Source organism: Pollicipes pollicipes, unplaced genomic scaffold, assembly GCF_011947565.3.
Source record: "Pollicipes pollicipes isolate AB1234 unplaced genomic scaffold, Ppol_2.1 Scaffold_6052;HRSCAF=7182_pilon_pilon_pilon, whole genome shotgun sequence".
Lineage (NCBI taxonomy): Eukaryota > Metazoa > Arthropoda > Thecostraca > Pollicipedomorpha > Pollicipedidae > Pollicipes > Pollicipes pollicipes.
In genome coordinates, this window is record NW_023596805.1 from 11,529,746 (window position 1) to 11,549,424 (window position 19,679).

The window sequence follows — 19,679 nt, forward strand, 5'->3', positions numbered from 1 at the left end:
TGGCCAGTGAGTTCTAGGTGCTTTCTTAAACCAGAGACCGCCACCCATTCCAGAATGAAGATCTGCTCGTCCCAAGGTCACACACGAAGGTGCGAGGGAAGCGTTTAGATGGCTGAGCCGCTACACAGCATAACTCCCTTCCCCGTGCCCAGGTACAACCGCCTTCCGCTAGGCTTGGTCGCGCACTGAAGCACGACTTATCGCGTCGAAAACCGCCGGGATCACGGAGCGGTTCACGTCATGTGCGCATGCGCGACCGTATGTATGTGTGGGTGTGCATAAGTGGGGCGGAAGTGCGGCCCAACGCATTGACAGACACACATCGGGTGATGGTGTTCGTCTCGTCTGTTGGTGCGGATGAATTCACTTGCTTTCTCTCTTTCGGGGAGTAGGTGCCGAGTGGTGGGTCTACACTCCTACGATAATCGTCCGGGCAGTGCATCACACAGCAGTGTCATTACCTGATGCAAACAAAGAAACAAAGGATGCCAAAATTGTCATTAATGCCTGACAGGTTTCGGCACACTGTGCTTCAAGGTTGCTCTTTGGGTGATTCGCCGCCTTAGTGATACAGCGCACCTACTCTAGGACTCCCGTCCAAGCCAAAACTATGCGAAAATCATCCCCACCATTCTATTATCTGGCCTAGCAGACATGCATGCTCCTGGCCATCGAAGGACAGCTGAGAAATAAAAACTGTCGAGACATGTTGTTTCTTGCAGCACCACGCGATATCTGTATCAGTTTTTTGTGTGTACAGATATCCGAAACAGAACGACACCTTAAGCACCTGCAATTGTTGCACTCATCCTTCGGCTTTTGCAGCGCGTCAAAAACGGCAAATGCTGAAGTGAGCATTGACGGCTGACTACTGCAGAAGCTTTGGGTAGCATCAGTACTGCCGCTACGGACCTGCTGACAGGAAACGTAGTCACACCGCTCACTGTCACCATAACATAACGTTAAGCATGACGTTCTTTCCGCTACAACGTCAAGTTCATCCGCTGATGACTCCGCTGCCCACTCGTTCCCAGGCTCAGTCTGCCGCGACGCCTCCTCGCACCTTTCGACCCGCGGCGGGACGCACAATCTCAGCCACGATCAGCCACCAGGAGCTACAGCCACCAGGAGCTACAGCCACCAGGACTTGCAGTCTCTCGTCCTAGAGCTTCAGGGCAGCTTCCACGCGCCTGGCTTGGCGAGCGTCGCCTACGTCAACATTCCTCGCGCGGCTTCCGCTCGCCATCAAAAATCCTCAAACCAAGATGGCGGCAGCCGGCTGCTGTGGGAACGTCACCAACTGCTCTGACGTCACGGCAGACGACGCTGACGTCATGGACGGTGACGTGGCGTGCGGCGGTGATATGAGGCCTTTTGAGATGGCTTGGCTGCCGTGGGCAGTGTGGATGACGGCTTTCGTTCTGATGCTGCTGGTGGCTATCGGCGGCAACATCATCGTCTGCTGGATCATCCTCGGTGAGTTGAATCCAGAGACGTGCCGTGAGGTAGGATTTTGCTCAGTTCATTATTGCGAAAGGCGTCCCTGGCATGTCTGTTAGAAGTTGTTATTGGTGAGCAATCTTTGGAAGCGACGTCTTTGAAGTTGCATGAGAGTAGTCCTTGATGAGGCAGCTCGGGAGTCGTCATCGTTGTGGTAACCTACAAGACGTTCTCACGTAGCCTACTCCGGAGACATCGTCGGCACGTTAATCGCAGAGCCCCCCTTTATCCACGTATTTGTCCTCGGAACGGAAATCTTAGAGTCATTTCCGACCGATTATTTGGAAAAATAATCCGCCCTACAATGCGAGTCGAGGCAGGACATTTTGGTGAGGTAAGAATGTTTCTATATCGTATTGCATTAGCGTTGATTTTGATCGCTGTACGTCATCACGTCAGTTCATACGTCGTATGTGCTCTAGTCACATGTTGTAGGCCCTGAATGGTTCCGTAAATGATGGCAGCTCAGTTTTCAGATAATCGAGTGTACCCCGCAGGTAAAGCCTATGGGTTCGGAGGAACCGGCAAAGTAATCATGAAATCGGGGCCATCGGCGATGCATTGCTATGATCAAAAGAAAGTGCAATTAAGATATAAGAAGTCTAACCAGATAATGATCAACTGGAAACACGTAATGTAATAAATAAAATCATAAGAGTGATAAGATAATGCATACCTGGAAATTATCAATCCAGCGGTTCGCCGGACACTGTTGATAGTAGCTGTTGGCGCTGTTGACGCTGTAGACACTGTGGTGGTAGCTGTAGACAAGACACTGTTGGTGGTAGACACTGACGATGTTTAAGGCACTGCTCGTAGTAGGTAGCTGTCGGTGGTACTCTGTTTTCAGAGGTTTCGTCTGACAGCTTTTCGTGCTCATTTCTTACGAGTTAGGAGGCGGATCGTCCCCTCCCATTCTCTCCCGGCTCTTTTCATTTCATCAGAAAAGCGCTTTTCAAAGCGCTGACATCTGGTTTGATATCGTCAACATCAATTTGGCAAAACCAGCACTTTTGTCTTTTCCAGTTTATTGCACAGTTCAGCTTCGTGCACACGGGCATAGGAGGCATCTAAATAACTGGCATGTTTCAACATTCTCGTTTTTTGTGATTTCTTCTTGTAATTTTTACTTGTTTTGGTATCGTGAACATCAATTTGGCATGACCCGACAACACTTTGGTGTCACAATATCCAGGTACGTGTGATTTCGGATTTTACACCTTTTACTTCGGTGCATAATCCACACGACCTAGTGCGGACATCGTACTTTTACAGGCACATTTGGTTATGAATCGTGGTCACGGCACATCCACAACACTTCGCTCCTCTCACCCCACTCCCCCCAACCCTCCTGAACCTCCTGTCCTCCCTTTCTCACGGCGGTCAGTCAATATGCCTCCCCACGAGCTGAGAAGGCCCAGATAATTATCTCACCAAAATGTCCAAGGGCAACTAACGGCCAAAGCGAATGAAATCTCCTCGGCCGGCCCTTCACCATGCTGTGCACCCCACGAGACACTGGACAGTCCAAGACGGTCTCTGCTGTTCTTCAACAGCTCGGTCAAGTGTGTCCCGTTTTGGCAAAATATGTTTATCTTGTTTGTGACGGGAGCTTTCAGTTTTTTCAGCACCGTTGTAGAGTAACGTGGGCTAGCCCTGCAGCTCGGGCGAGAATCTGAGTGAGTTCGCCGGTTCGACTGCCAGCACATGGGACATAGCTATGCATAGCACATAGGTATGGGACATATGCACAGCACATGGGTATCGCTACAATCAATCCGAAGCCTCAAGTGGGCTGGACGCACCGTCCCCTCCCCTCCCCACCCCACGCACCCCGGGGCAAAACCCCCGACGGTTTGTTGGGCAATCCCTGGTGGCCATCTCGCCGCCGTCCCGGAAGTGCTGGGGTAAGCACCAGCTGGCGCTCTCCCCTCGCCTTAACGATCCTCATCTCGGCTCGTCTAATTAGCGCGCGCAGGTGCCGGGCACGGGCGGCTCAACACCCCGCACCGGCGGCGCTCTCCAACGGCGCGGATTCTCGGGCGCAAAATTGGACGCAAATGTTGAGCGCAGATCATCAGCATTGGCGAACGGCTACGAAAAATCCGTAGTGATGGACGAGAGCAAAGTATGCATTGGCGCCATGCGGTAGGGCAACAGGTGGGTGTTAGAAGATCACCAAGTTGACAAACAGCGAGCTAAGAAGAAATATGTAGGCTGTTGCTATGCTATTGTTGATAGGCAATCGGTCTATTCAGTGATTTAGTCGTTTGCTGAAGAAAGAGTGGTCGTAGGACGTAAGGATCTTTTTACATGCTGCACTAATTGTCAATACGCTATGTCAGGCTTTTGTGCAGCTATGTTTTTTCAAAGTATCTAAATAGTTTCCATGGCTTGTATTAGGCACAGGGTGTCTTAACCGCTTAACAGGCCGGGTCCTCTAGCATAGCACTGTGCGCCGGCTGTCTTTTATTTACAACTGACACTTCTGCTCCTGGTCTTTTTGTGACATGGCCAAGGGTAGAACTGCACTTTCAGACCTATCTCCTCGACCAAGAAAACATGATCGGATGCAAATTTTATTGCAGAACATGCGGTGGGCAGCACCGGTAGGCCCCCCTTCGGGGGAGGGGCTACCGTCGCACGTCAAAACCCAGCTTTACGTGGCGTCTGGCGGCTTCGTCCAAGTTTTTAAAGGCAATGAGTGATCTATCCTCTTCAAAAGTCGTTGGGCTTGATGGCTTACCACCGAACGCACTGACACAATGCTTCGCTGTCATAGGAGCTCGTTTGCTTAGCCCCGCAAATGAGCAAACGCCTCAATGGTCTCCTGTTCCCCCTGCTCTTGAAAGGTGGCTTTGGTTCTTCAGGCTGAGAAGCCGGGATCTCGTGACACTGCTAGTAATCTAACGCATCCCTGTTGCTTGCCCTCTAAAATATGCGAGTAAACTAGGCCCCGTTTCAGTCCATCGAGCGCTGACGCGTCGCGTCAATACGGAGCGTGTCGCTGTTGTCACCTGCATCGACATCGATAATGCGTTTGACGGCGTCGACCACGGCGCCTTTGGAACGGGGCTCCGGCGGCATGGCGGCGGTCCGCCACCCATCCGGAGTTACCTCGATGGACAGTGTCAGGAGGCTCTTAACTTAGCGCCAGAGTGGTTCTCAGCTTCTGTTTCTTCACGGTGTCACTCAGGGATCTTTGTTGTGCCCTATTGTCTTTGAAATATTCGCCTACGACCTCTCATCACGCCTGCCGCACGGTTCCTTGGTATCCCATGCCGACGGATAACCATGGCGCCGGCACAGGATGCCAAGATGACCACGACCACTTGAACAATTGATGACCGCTTCGTTGTCTGCGCTTAGCAAGTCCTGATCGTCCTGATCAAGTATCCATCAAAAATGTCGATAGAAGGAAACCCATTTTGCTGTCTAATACTATTCAGCCGCCACTCCTCGAACTTTAAACCAGCCAGAAACAGCCTTGCCACGCTCGGTGGGCACAAGGTCGTCAAGAAAACGTCATCCTTGCATGTTAACATTTCCGACCATGTACCGCGTTGTTCGTCTGCCACAAAGCCGTTGAACTTCGCCAACGGTCATACACTCTTGTGGTAGAAACTAAAAACACACATCAGGCTTGGTAAAAGCATACGACTCCGCTGATTCCTATCTCTAAAAGGGTTTCCGACATTTTACACCCAAAACCGGAAGGTACATTGACTCCCTTCATGTCCTGCGCTTTCTCTCAGCCTTGAGGGGGGTTGGGGCGCTGCCTGGCACATCCACTGAGTTCAACAGGTGGTTCAGTTGGTAGCCAGACTTGGCTCGGGGGCGTGCGCATAGTGTTGGCACCATCCCTCACCGGTTGTGGAGATACTGGACTGAGACCACTTGAACACCGCGATTGCTTCCGACACACGAGCACAGAAATCTAGCTCTCGAAACTCTCGGAACGGCCATCTAGGCCTACGTCTACAAAGGTGACCCAATCACCGTGTAATCAATGGTCACTGGGGCTGAAGCGTGGCTGTGTGGAGCATTGGGATGACGTTACCACTTTCAGGGCCCGTGACGACCTTTACCCCGCGCGCTTTGCGATCGGCCGACCGGCGATCCGGTCGCTGTGCTGCGATCGTGCCGCCCTGTGTGAGCGCGTCAAGAGGAGGTCAGCGCCTTAGCAATGCTCGCATCCGGCTGTCAGAGTGACGCAGGGCATTTGCATACCTGGCAGCTCGGTTCCGGCACCGCCCGATATCGCCACGGCTTCTGCAAGCCGAGCTGTGCGCATGACGAAATTAAATGAGCATTTGGACTTACGGCTTCTTTGTCTAATTTCGTGTTCCGACCGCAACGTCGAGGTTCGTGATTTCAATTTGGTTATCTTCTTCGCGAGTCGTACCTCATGTAATTTTAGCTCTAAACAGATGTTATCTCATTCGCTTGGAATGAACTGCGGGTACGCGAAACAGGATGAGACGTAAATGTCGCCATGTTATTTTGCGGTCCTTTGAGAAGCAGACAAAACATGAAAATCGGGGAGAATACGTCCAACTGAGGAGCGTGATCAGAGGAGGCCATGGGTGTTCCTCACACCCCCCGTGCAACTGCGACCCTACTCTTTCAACGGTACGATCCAAATAACCCCAGTTCGTGATCAGTGGAGGCCAGGGGTATTCCCCTCCCTGGTGGCAAACTGGGATCTTACTCTTTCAAAAGTGTAACCCAAATAGCCCCGCTTCGTCGTGTCCCGAACATCGTCAAAGAATTCCAGGCATCAAAGTAAGGGAAACTCCTGTTTTCATCACAGTTCTCCATCCAAGCGTGGAGAACATGTAGCAGATTTCTTGTTCTTGGAACAGTTAATTAGTGCGTTTCCAAAATGTTTTACGGGTCATATCAGTATGCAATATACGCCCGACATCCGCAACAGCCATAATGTGGCGCGCCACTCGAAAAGCCGAGAATAGCGAGAGCAAGCATTCAGCACGCATGCCACAAAACTTGTCGCGTCTGCCCTTGCTTATTGCAAACTGGCTGGGCCACCCACCATCGATTGACCTCTTATTGGCATGCTCTCCCGCTGAGCGTTGGGGTATCAGCCAGCTTCGAATTTCGCATTGCAGGGGGCCACCTCCACCTGGTGGAACAGGTGGCCTCTTCCACCTGGTATGGACAGGTAGCTACCTCTGTTTGGTGTGGACGGGTGGACAGTGGACGGGTGGACAAACTCCTACGCCTGTTGTGGACAGTTGGCCACCTCTGCCTGGGGAACTTCACCTGGTGTGGACAGATAGTCGACTGCACCTGGCATGGGCGGGTAGCCACCTCCGACTGATGTGCTGCTGAAGCCGCTGAAGCCGCTGAGGCCGAACTCCGTGATCAAGATGGTGGCTGGTCAGCGAAGCCTGCTGGTCCTCTGCAGTCCCATCTCCGGTGGCAAGGCCCGTGATCGAGGATCACCGGTCACGAATGGATGAAAGCGGAGGACGTTCGAGCTGGATTCGGGTTCATTTGTCAGAAAACGAAGTTGTGCCGCGGCTAGGGTTGGTTCCAATGCGTGTGAATGAGACTCCAACGAGCTCAGAAACGTGGATATCGTGCACGTAGACCCCTTACATAAAGTGTGATCGCCTTTGTGAACATGCCGTCTTCAGGACATTATCACTCGGCTGTGTTCGCGCTTTTCTCAGCTGTCACACCGAGGGCCATAGTCCGAACAGTTATTCGAATTTCTCATTACAAAGATGGAATAATTATGCATCACTTAGCTTTTTCTCTGTGGTGCTGGTGCTCCGTTTCAATCTTTCCGTAAAACTACGCTCGTGAAGTGTTAAAAAGGTAAAACTGATAAGTTTGTGGTAGTTACGATACAGGACTTATACACTTTTTCCTGTACTACGAATATTCTGGCATTTGATATGCCAGACGAGTGCCTTTTACGAGCATTCTGGCATTTGTCGGTGTTTTGGCATTTACTGGCATTCTGTTATTTATCGAAATCCTGGCATTTAAAAGAGTTGTGGCATTTAACAAGCTGAGCGATCAGTATGCTCCCTTCACGAGAAATCTAGCCCACATGACAAGCCATGAAGGCCCGTGCGGCGAACATGTGGGCATAAGTGCGTCATCTGAACACCTGGCAGGATGGCTCATGGGCTAGCTCATGTTAGGTAAAGCGCCTATCCTGCTGCCACTGCCGGGGAGCAAACCATCAATCCTTGTCCAATAACCGTTCGCCTGACCTTTGCTGAACGGAACACGAGTTGAGCTAAATGTCAAATCGCATGGCCTCGGCAGGACTTCGCGCTCAAATATCTCTCTCGAAGCAACTGTGCAGCAATCATGCGGGAATTCTCCGGCACTGTTCCAAACTATTCCAGATGACTGACTTGGAAAACTGGATGCGATGTTTCGCCTGGTCTTTGCTGCTTTGCGCAGCTGAAACTTCGTCTCTCCTTGGAGTGGTCCATTCCTGTCCCACCAGGTTTTTTCTCGCCGTCATTCCCTTGAGTAGCTGAAATGACTCTAACACATGAAGAATAAATACCAGATGTAATTTTGATCTGTCTTTTGGTCAGTGAATGAATTTGATGGTCCTCCGTTTGTGTCCGTTTGAAAATTGAATGTTGCACCATCTTAGCCTAATTCTAGGCTTATGTCTTCTAAGCCTTAGCCAAAAACGAAGCTTATTTGTGCTAAGGCCGGCAAAAGTGAAATCTGCTTCTACCAAGAAATACATGCAGGTTTGTACTTCGCACCACTAAGGTCAGCCCCTCACCAAAATAGGTAGGAAACAGAAGAAGATAGATAGAAATAGGTAGGAAATAGGAAATAGAAGTATAGCTTTGTACTTTGCACCACTTCCTGCCGCTAGAACTTGTTGGAGGTAGGTGGGGTTTTTCATCAAGCCCTCTGGTGGAAATTGCTATGAGGAGGCGGATCAGACGATCCCTGAGTGGCGGCCATGAAAAAAGCCTTGAAAACAGCCGCTATTCACAACAAAAAATGTCTTTGTAAAAAGCCACCGGTCGCTGCCGTGAGATCGACGCCATGTCAGAGGTATGCCACCAGCTCGTTGCATTTCAGCTCCAAGGAGGCTGCATGTTCCTTTCAATTCGTTTGGCACTTGGCCCAGGGTTTCCCAACATCGGAGGTGGCACTAGTTATCGCCATAGTACCCGATGGCAGCGGATGGTGCCCCATGATGTGTGATGGCACACGTGGTACTGCTTATTGAGGATGGCCGTATACTATAGAGTATAGTCAATCCAGATGAAAATTTGAGTCATCACCTGAAACAGCACGGAGAAATCCAAAACCCCTGAATTGATTGCTCAATCCAGATGAGCATCACAGACCCTACCCGGATTGAGAAATGCAATTCATCTGTGTGTAAATATGCTCATTGTCTGTCGGCATTGGCCATCATAATCATAATCATCTTCTCGCTGGCACTCAGGTGTGGAATTGATTGTAATTGCATCAACTGATCTGGACGGAACCAAACCGAATGTAATTGCATGAACTGACCTAAGCTGAACCAAATCGAGCTGAACAAAACCGAGCTGAACCACACCGAGGTGAACCAAACCAAACTGAACCAAACCGAACTGAATCAAATGAAACTGAAACAAACCGAGCTGAACCAAATCGCGCTAAATCAAACCGAACTAAACCAAACCGAACCGAACCAAACAGAACTGGACTAGGCGTGAAGCAATTTGTTCTGCCGCTGTTTCAGCACATCGCCAGATGCGGACTGTGGCGAACTACTTCCTGGTGAACTTGAGCGTCGCCAACCTTTTGATGTCCTGCCTCAACTGCTCCTTCAACTTCGTGTACATGCTGAACGCCAACTGGCCGTTCGGCGCCAGTTACTGCGTGCTGAACAACTTCATGGCCAACTTGACGGTGGCCGCCAGCGTTCTCACCTTGATGGCCATCGCCCTGGAGAGGTTAGTTGGAGTCTTGCAGCAGCCCGGCTGGACGCGGCATCGACCCGCTGTGCTCTGTCTGGTGCAAAGATGGAGAATGCGAGGATTGTGAGACCTGTCATGGCGAACCGGGAGGGATGCGCTTTGGTTAAATGGCTTTTCTTCTTGCTGTTCCGGCTTCCTCTTATTACTTTCCAGGATTTGTTTAACTGAAAGCAGTGAAGCCATGAGTTTCGTACCAGCTCAGTCGTGTTCGGACACAGGCTTTCGGCATTCATCTGTTGCTGTTGCTAAGCATACCCTAAGACTGTAAAAAGTGAAGTTCTTCCATCTGGCCAAAGTAACCGTACTCACAGCTAGCATTGGCTGTGCTCAACACCGATAAAGTTCAATAAGACACTAAAATTTACCCAAGCTTGCCACCTTTAAAAAACGGCCAGAATTTCCATCCGCTCGTGCGAGTGCGCCTGACAGAAGGAACATCAGCATGGTATGGTGCAATAACCCATGAATGATGGGCTCCCCCGATCTGATAATGAATTAGAGTCTCCAAATGCTGGCAAGTGGCCAATGTAAGCAAGTCATCCTGCGCTATATTCGACGCAAATATCCGACTTCTGCAAATGACGAGAGGCAAAGCAATTTTTTCACCATCATGCAGAGTCGCTTCAGAATCACCGATCTGATACATCATTCGATCTGTGGTTCTGAAGCGATCTGATCTGATCGCTTCAGAACCACCGATCTGATGCAATGCCTGGATGTCCTGTCTTTAGGGTTAAGGCCTCGCGCCGATCAGCCAGTCCACCCGGCATTGATTCGATAACCGCCGACATTGATATGATAACTCCCAGCATTGATTTGATAGCCCTGGCGTTGGTTTGACACCCTGTGCGAATTTTGCCTGATATTCACAAACACGCGGTTGACACTACGCGCCCAAGCCAACTGTCGGCGACGAGAAGTGACATGCCCCATGCGGTTTTCCCTGGGAGGAAGTTCCCTGGTCAAAATACGCACTGAGCGTACGGGAAAACGACATGACCTTTCGCCCTCACAGATCCCCCGGCAGGAAACGGTCATGACCCTTGCTGGGGGTCACGTGCAGCGCGTTCGTATGTTCATGAGCATCTGACTGAGAGACGCTACCATTGGTTCAGTCTACCGCCTGGCCTATTGACCGGTCTCGGCTAACCGGCTGATTACCCAGCGTGCGAAAATGCACATGCCGATGTCATACGTCATGCTCTGGTGCCAATGACAGAGGCGCGGGCAGTAATGTGCCGGCCGGGGTGAGAGCACGAGCCACCCCGGGCGAAAGATGACCCGCGGGGCGCGTTGGCTGGCTCGCCACGTACCCCATCTTGGCGGCTGGCACGGAATGAAGTCACATTTGGGAATGCTCCCAGCGGCGGTGTAGGAGCGCGAGCTCTGATGGCGCGGACGGTGTGGAAGCGAGATGACCTTAAGCGGTCGAGGGGCACTAATCCCAGCTGGCCGACCGGAGCGAGCTGTGGACTCACCGAGCTCACGGGCGCGAGCCCACGTCGTGAAATGTCGGGAGTCAAGCTTAAAAGCCAATTTATCCCAGCATGTCCTGCTGGCTGAGAGCTGCATGTCATGTGTTATGGAAATTGTGATGCACTACGGTAGTTTTTGATGAATTCCCTCCCCATATATCTCTGTCGGACACGGGTGCAGTGTTGCCATGGACGAAGCGCTGGACAAGCACGTACCATTTCACCTCTCAGTCTGGCTTCAGTATTTTGGGTAAGTTTATTGTGGAGGTCAAGGGCGTGGTTGTTTGGCAGCCGTCAAGAACGTCCAGCGTGGCGGTTATTTGACAGCACGGAGGTAATGCCGGAGAATTCCGAGACCAAAATGTTACGACTCCACGGCGGAACGGGGCAAATGAGGCTCTAAGCCAACAATAACCAGGGCTTAACCAGCGACAACGAGGCGACGCTGGGTTCGTATCGGAACCGCAATGGATAGCACCCCGGGGCAACACCGGAGTAGCACCGGAGTAGCACCGGAGGAGCACCAGAATAGTGTATAATCAGTAATAGAATAGCACCGGGGGTGCATCTGGGCAAAACTGGAGCAGCATTGGACTGCCACCAGAGCAGAACCAGAGCAGCACCAGAGCAGGGCTACATCAGCACCGCAGCAGCACCAGAACAGCACCAGAGGAACGCCTGAGTTACACTGGAGCAGCACCGGGGCAGCACCGCAACACCAGAGCAGTGCCGGAACAGCACCGGAGCAGCACCAAGCAGCACCAGACCGTCACTGCAGCGCCATCAGGCCGTCGCCATTTCAGCACCATAACAGCACCTGGGCAGTGCTGCGGTAACGCCGGAGTTGCACGGGAGCAGAACCGGAGCAGAGACGGAGCGACACAGTGGGTCAGGGCCGCAGCTGACACCCAAGTATCACTAGGCATGTGGGGATCGGAAACCTGGTTGAGCAAGGAATACTTTGCAGCCTTACGGGCGATGGGAAAAAGGTCACAAAATCAATGGGTAGCAAAAGCAACTGCAGTTCAGTTGCTGTAACGTCGTCGGCTTTGTGAAGGAAGTTCACAATTGCACCCATGAGCATGGTCCGAAGAACCAATATGCGACGCTTGCTCGTAAGCCTGCAAGGCAAAATGACCTTTGACCCCGGTGGCGAAGGAAGCCCGCCCGGCGACATTCTATGGGCATTCCAGCGCATGCCATTACGCCGGATTCTTCTCATCGGAATTTCACACCTGCCCCGCCTCATGTTGGAGCCGACCTCGGCCGCCCGGCGCTCCTGCCGGCTACTTCCTCACCACGTGACCTGCCGGCGGCGCCCGAGGGAGGGCGGCGGTCGGCGCGGCTCCTTTGAAGGCTGAACACGCTCGCGACACATCGCCACGGACAGCGACGGTAATACGGCCGGGCGACCGCCGGCAGCAGCTGCTGCGGGCCCGCAGGCAGATGCTGCGATGACGTCGCTGCTGCGCACTTCGCACTGGCGTCAGGGGCGTGCGCGGGGTCCGCAATGACGGGACCAGGCTGAACAATGAACAGAAAAATTGTGCCCGCCGCGCGCTAATGCTACTATCCGCGCGCAGATAGTAGTATTAGCCTTATTCCTCGGAGAAAAACCAGGAGAATGACAGCCAGGCAACAAGTGGGCAAGCACGTGCTCAGGCAGCTTTCTTGCTCGAGATGCGGTATGGTTAACCTTATCATTTAACCTTTCCAGGTAAGGGTGGGACGGCAGCACTCCCCCCCCCCCTCCCGTCTCCCCTCCCCACCCCGACTGATGGCGGGACGGAGGGTTTCCTGATCTGGTAGACGTGGCCAGTTTCAGAGATGAGCCTGCACCCAGAGTGAGCCTCGGGTCCAACAAGAGCCTTCCGCGACCTGGCCCGGGGCCCTATTCCGCCCTTTTCCGGGACACGGTGTGACATCCAGGTCAACGTGGCTCACATGTGCCTACAGTCCCCTGTCGATCCGCGCCTGTGTCTGCCGGCCTGCCAGGTAGACCAGATTCAGATCAGGTTAAATCAGATCAGATCAGATGAGGTCTAATCAGATGAGATTCAGATCTGATCAGGTTAGATCAATTCAGGCTAGATAAGGCAGTTTAGGTGATCAGGTTAGATAAGATCGGGCTAAATAAGATCAGGTTAGATAAGATCAGATCAAATCAGGTTCAGATCAGATTCAGATCAGGATCAGATCAGATTCGATCAGTGATTATAGCAGAACAGGTTCAGATCGAGCAGGGGCTCATATCAGGCATAATCGCTTAAAACGTTCAGTGTCACACAGGCTCAGATCAGTTCAGATTCAGCTCCGATCAGTGCGGATCAGTTCAGTTCAGGATCGCTCAGGCTCAGGTAGTAACGTCCAGCATCGCGCAGGGTCAGATCAGATCAGTTTCAGGTCATTCAGGTCAGTCAGATCAGATCCGGTTCAGATCAGGCTTAGATCAGATCAGGTCAGACCATATCAGTCCCAAAGATGAGCCTGCACCCAGAGTGGACCTCGAGCCCGATAAAACCTGCCACGACTTGACCCGAGTCCTCGACCCGGGAACACGTGTGCGACATCCAGGCAAACATGGCTCAGACACGTCCTGTCGATCCTCCCCTGTGTCCGCCGGCCCACGAGGAGGGCCGACAAAGTGCCGCCCATCAGCGCTTCCCCGAACTTCCCCTGCCCATCCCCGAACTTCCCATGGCTCCACGTTCCCCGGCGGCAGGACTGCCGGAAGCCTGCCAACTTCACCGGCGGCCGCTTGCTCTGAGCCGCCATGAAAGCGCTTGTCGCTCCCCCGAGCATTGATTCGCTGACTGCTCCAGCGTCTGCACCGAATAATCCTGACCGGCCTCGGGGCACTTCGCGGGGTCGTCTCGACCAGCCCTGGCAACTGTTCGTGGAGGCGTGGCCTCAGCCCGGGGCGGCGTGCATGTGTATGTGGAGGGGGAGGGGCGTTCGAGGGAGGCAGGTATGGGGTTGTGTGTTGGACATCTGTTGGGTCGTGTGTTGGACCGGGTGTTGGGGTCGTGTTGGGTCGTGCATTGGGCCAGGTGCTAAGACGGGTACTGGATCGTGTGTTATACTGTGTATCGTGTATTGGGTCATGTATTACGCTTTATGCTGGGCCGGGTACTTGGGTGCGGAGTTGTTGAGTGCGGGTTAGCGGTGAGGATGCACTCAATCAGCGGTGAGCTGTATGCAGTATCACATAAGCAGCGGTGAGCAGCGCACTCCGCCAAGCAAGCAGCGATGAACAGTGTAGATGTTTTTGTGCGGTGTCAGACGTGTTTGGTCCTCCTGAAGTCCCGTATGCCTGTTGCGCGTTGGGCCAGGCAGCCGCCACGCCTGGCCGGGTCCGCCTTTCACGCGAAGGAGGCACGTGTGCATCTGCCGCCCTGCATCCCTTTGTGCCCGTGAGTGTGTGTGCGCGCGCGCGTGTGTGTGTGTGTGTATGTGCTGCGGGACATTCGTCAGCGGCCGGAGGATGATAACCTCTGCAGCCAGGTACCTCGGGTCCTCCCGCGCCTCGGGGTGTATGCACGCTCGCGTGTGTGCTGCGGCAGACCGACACGCTCTGTTTTCCCCGCAGGTATCTGGTCATCCTGCACCCGCTGCGACGGCGGCTCAGTAAGCGTGGAGCCATCGTGGGCATTGTCGGTATCTGGACCGGCAGCACTCTGCTTTCTCTGCCTTGCATCCTCTACTCGCAGGTCATCTCGCACACGTGAGTGCTGGCAGCCGGTCCGTCTGGCACACGTGGCCTCGCTTAATTGGGCAATATTCTCCTGCGCACGTGACTTTGCTCCCCAAGGGCACCTCACAGGCGCGAGCATTTGTCATCTGATTTTCTCGCTGGTGTGAGTGTTCCGTTTCTGATTCTCTCGCAGGTTGAGTGCTCGTTATCCGATTCCTCGCACACGTCAGTAGACTGCACGTGGCCGTGTTACACTCGGCAGATCATGTAACATCACGTTACAAACGTGAGCGCATTAGGTCATGTGGCTGGTGCTGGTGGTGATGTGGCTGGTGCTGGTGCTGGTGCTGGTCCAAGGCGTGCCCGCTGACCGACCCAGCCTTATCAGAACCACGGAAAGCTTTTCCACTTTTTCAAACACTAGCCGGGGCCCATCGCCATGTTTTCCAGAAGCTTATATGCTTACTTGTGCACAGGGTTTTATCGCATTGGTCGCAGCTGGGAAACAACAAAACGTCAATTATTTAAACGTTGCGACATGTAAATGCTTGGACACTTGGATGTAAACCGTTCGATCCGGTGCTATTTTGCCGCGTGGTCACAAACCAAACAAGACGCAGCAACGCCATCAGATAAACAAGGGTAATGCGCACGGTGTCATGAAAATGACGCGACTTAGCGGAGAAGACAAACTCACGTCTGGTGTTGATCAACCAGTGACGCGAGATAGCAGGTCATAGTAGGTCCCCTTCTTTCATCTTGTCCTATACCACTCAAGGGGTGAAGTAGGACGAAGGAAGGCTGGGGAGAACATGCCCACACACCTTTCCCGGAATTGCTGGAAGAACCGACTTCATATGCGGGTTTGGCCCGCATGGGGCAGTTTGAGGACGTTCCTACTCGTCTGTGCTTACCGACTACAGTCTGGACGATAAACGTCATAGAGCACACCCAAGTGCACCCCCTTTGTTCTGAAACCATGCAAGTTTAGTTTAATTTCATTCCATGCTCACTGTGGAGGCTTTTCATTTACATTGTCAAAGGCAATAGAAAGAGACCAATTGCTAGGTAAACAGATGCTTACCGCAGTTCATTCCTCGCTTGAAGCATTCTCGCATGTTTGGACTTAGAACGAGCTTGGCTGATGAAAACTGCACGGCATCTGCATAGCAAATGTGTCGCTTCCAGCACCGGTATTAGCCTTTGGCGAACGCAGCTGTCCAATTTGACGAAGGCGCGGAATACCGACGCATGCCTGTAGGTTGAACAAGTATTTCTGAGATTTTCTCATTGTTCGGTGTGTGCAGCTAAGTTTATCATGTACAGGTAGTGGTACGTAGCTAGGTCTCTTGCCATAAAAGAGAAACTTTTAATTTGGTACGAAATGTGATCGCTTTCCTCACCACAGTCAAGGGTTCGCGCGCGCGTGGTTACCTCGCATTTTCGGTGGCGCTGGGTATCCCCGATTCTCCTCCAACTGAACATCAATACACGATATCTGATCGATGCAGCTGCTTGTGCGTCAATGATCTATATGAACTCACACCACGAAGCGCCAAGCGATGAAATATATGATAAATAAATGATAAATAAAATAAATGATACGGCGCATTCTGCAAAACCTAGCATGAGGCCTCCATACATAGATATTGTGCCTGCATGGTAACACGTTCCGTCAAATAACACAACCAAACCTTTCCGTAAGGAATTTCACCGAGCCCTACGACACCATGGTATCTTTTTTGGTTTCATCCCGTCCCGGCGACAAAAATATCCTATGATTTTTAGTTGGTCGTTCGCCTTGGTGACAGGTCGGCGACAAATCGGTGCATTTCCTATGGTCCTGCCGGTCAGCCGATTCGCTGCTTTTAACAGCCGGCCCTCAGTGTCCTGAACTAATGGCATGAAATACTGGAGAAAGATCTGGATGTGGTGATTCATCTGGCAGCAGGAACATGCTTTAATCGTTGCAGTGCGACTGATATGGGATGGGTGGTGACTTTCAATACACTGCGACTTTGCAAGCGTCACTGCGGCTTTGCAGGCAAGGACGATGTTGGCCATTTGCTGATAATAACACTCTTACTGCAGCAAGCAAGCTCTGGAAATGAACCATCCTGTTGTGTTCATGCTCATTCATATTTGTTGGCCTTTCTTAGGAAGACATTTGCCTAGATGCAATATCATTATTACTTTTGCTAGCGTTGAGTTGAAACAATTGTCCTGATGAAATCCTTAGCATAATCGCTGCACACAATAAGTACTAGTTGTGAAGCACACACGCGCAATGGATGCCGCAGAGGCTACCAAAAATTTGAGCGCGACTGCACAATATGCTGGACTGGTATCCTCAGAAAACCTTGAGGGGGGGGGGCGTGCCGCATCGACCCCCTCGCCCTCCTGTCAGAGCGAGCATGTTGTTCCGGAAGAACTAGCAGCCTGATGTGAAGCTACTAACAAATAACATCACAATTTACTTTTTTGGGGCACTGCGAAAAACCCCACCACGCAAATCATACGTCAGGCTTGTAGCTTGCCCGAGGTATGGTAGATAGTTTCATGACGGTTGAAATGGGGCTCGGAGCGCAACCGTGATTTTCATCAGGGGAAGGCCTCGAGGACGCCCTCATATTGGACGTCATCCTCCAGTACTGCTACTACTACTACTGCTACTACTACTACTACTACTACTACTACTACTACTACTACTACTACTACTACTACTGCTACTACTATTACTACTACTACTACTACTACTACTACCTCTATTGCTACTACTACCACTACCACTACTACTACTACTACTACTACTACTACTACTACTACTACTACTACTACTACTACTACTACTACTACTACTACTACTACTACTACTACTACTACTACTACTACTACTACTACTACTACTACTACTACTACTACTACTACTACTACTACTACTACTACCACTATTACTACCACTACCACTTCTGCTACTACTCCACTGGTTCAAATTCTGCCACGTGGTACTCAGCTGCCTTGGCTATGCATGTCTTTGGTTTTTTGCGGCCAAAGAATCAAATCCAGCCGTCGATCAAGTTTAAACCTGAGGCCCAAGCAAAATCTTGATGGTGGAAGAAAAGTGTTGTGATTGGGCTAGTCCATAGACTAGGGCCGGTGCGCTCGTTTTCCCAGCAGCAGCAATTATCGTGTCACTAGCTGAATGACATCGTATACTTGGACGTTTTCGTTGCGTGCATAATATTGAAAATCGTGGTGATGACAGAGGCTTTCGGTAAAAGGTTGAATCTTGATGACGCTATTGGAAGTGGACTTCATACCATTTTATGTCATCTGGTATCGCTCTACGCTGCTGGCGAAAATTTTGACTGCAAAAATTCGGTCAGCGACAAAAAGTACAATTTTACCACTCTGTGGTTGACGTTGGCTATTGAGGCGACCCCGTCTCGACCCCCCTCCCCCCCTCAACTTTTGACACTTAAAAGGGAATATCCCACATTCGAAGATATTAAAGCAAACATCCGACATTATGAAGTAAGCTCACTGATAGCTATTGGTGTAATTCCAAGCAGGAAAAAAAGTTCCAGACAACAAAATCCCATTTTTTAGGCAAATAGGCTGCTCAATGCGTTGTTGTTTTATTGCACCATGGAACGCGTGTACGACAACATTCACTTTTAGATTTTCAATCTCCAACACTCTCCCGACAATAATATCTCGTGGCCCGCAGCAGCGCTGGATGTGTGGTGAATCAAATATCGTTAGGTTCTCGTGTTTTCGTCTTTTCTCGCGGTGTTTTTGCGTATTTATCCGTGAGTTTAAGGAGGCTACTTGCATTCACATGCACGGTTATTGCGCTATTCTTAAGCTGCTCGGTTGCAAGTCTTTTTCCCGTTATAACTAGGAAAAATGTATAACTTCTTGTATTATATAGCACAAAACGCAATTCATACTAGAATCTCACACAGCTTGTACACCATGGGATGCGACCCAAGTGGTGGCCTTTATTTCTGGAAATCATGCCCATGAACGCTAGGTATTAACGACTCGACAAATATATTTTTATTAACCCTGAGCGCCGCACCGTCAGGGGAATGACAGGATTTGAATGACGTCATTTTTGCGCCATCGATGACTGGGAAACCTTGAAATAGTCTGCGCGGAATAGTTTGCGCGTCTTTGCGGGTGTGTTGCCCAAAAGCTTGGGGGTTTTGGGTCTCGAGATGGGCAGGCTTGTGAACTGCACCGAATGATCTTTAAGATAACTTTTCCAGTTCAATAACCCATACACATGCGGGACACTCCGTTTGAGATGCTTAGCTTACCACATAAAACATAAATCCCAGCTGGCACAGCACCACTGTATTTTAGCTGGGGCACTCTTGCGTTCAGAGTATTATCAACAGCTTCGGTGCCCCATTGGCTCAGCTATTTCTCCGGCGGCCAATAGAAAGCAAGGGCATTCGGCACCGGGATCGCATTTTCGATTAACGGGATCCTCTGACCGATACGCCCCGACCAACAATGACCAAAACAGCGACAGTCGTCGACAGACCATGTGGCTGGCAATGCATCCCTTATGTTCAAGCTTAAAGATCGCGATGTACCTCGAGCTTCAAATTAACAGGTTGTAAAGGCTGGTCGTAGCACCGACTAGCTCATGGCTCACATGAAGTTACACTCTGATTCAAAGGTTCGTGCGTTTTAGTGCCACTAGACTGCAGCGCATGTGTAACAGGACGTTACCGTAGCGAAACACAGCCTCCATGTGTCACCGATGGGCTGGTTGTTCTGACTATAGTCTGATGTGATTGTATGTACGAGAGGACTGGAAGGCGATGTTCAAACAAATATTCCACCCGTCCTTCCAACGCCTCGTCTCGATCCATTCGTATAACACATCCATGTTGCTGAATGGTGAACGTGCGAAGTGCTTCCGTGCGTGGAAGCTCAGATATTGGTGTGGAGGCTGGCAGTAGCGTCGTTGCCGCTCTGGACCCATCGTGGCTTTTAATCCAGACTGAC

At 51.3% G+C, this 19,679-nt stretch overlaps 1 protein-coding gene across 1 annotated transcript in view; it reads left to right on the forward strand.

The window, feature by feature from the left end:
- Positions 1-1,379: 1,379 nt before the first annotated feature.
- Positions 1,380-19,679, forward strand: part of LOC119104790 (tachykinin-like peptides receptor 86C) — a 37,574-nt gene continuing 19,274 nt past the window's right edge. Inside the window, exons 1-3 of the mRNA XM_037228512.1 lie at positions 1,380-1,476; positions 9,248-9,461; positions 14,550-14,684. Coding sequence (XP_037084407.1) covers positions 1,380-1,476; positions 9,248-9,461; positions 14,550-14,684 — 446 coding nt within the window. The remainder of the gene's footprint in view (positions 1,477-9,247; positions 9,462-14,549; positions 14,685-19,679) is intronic.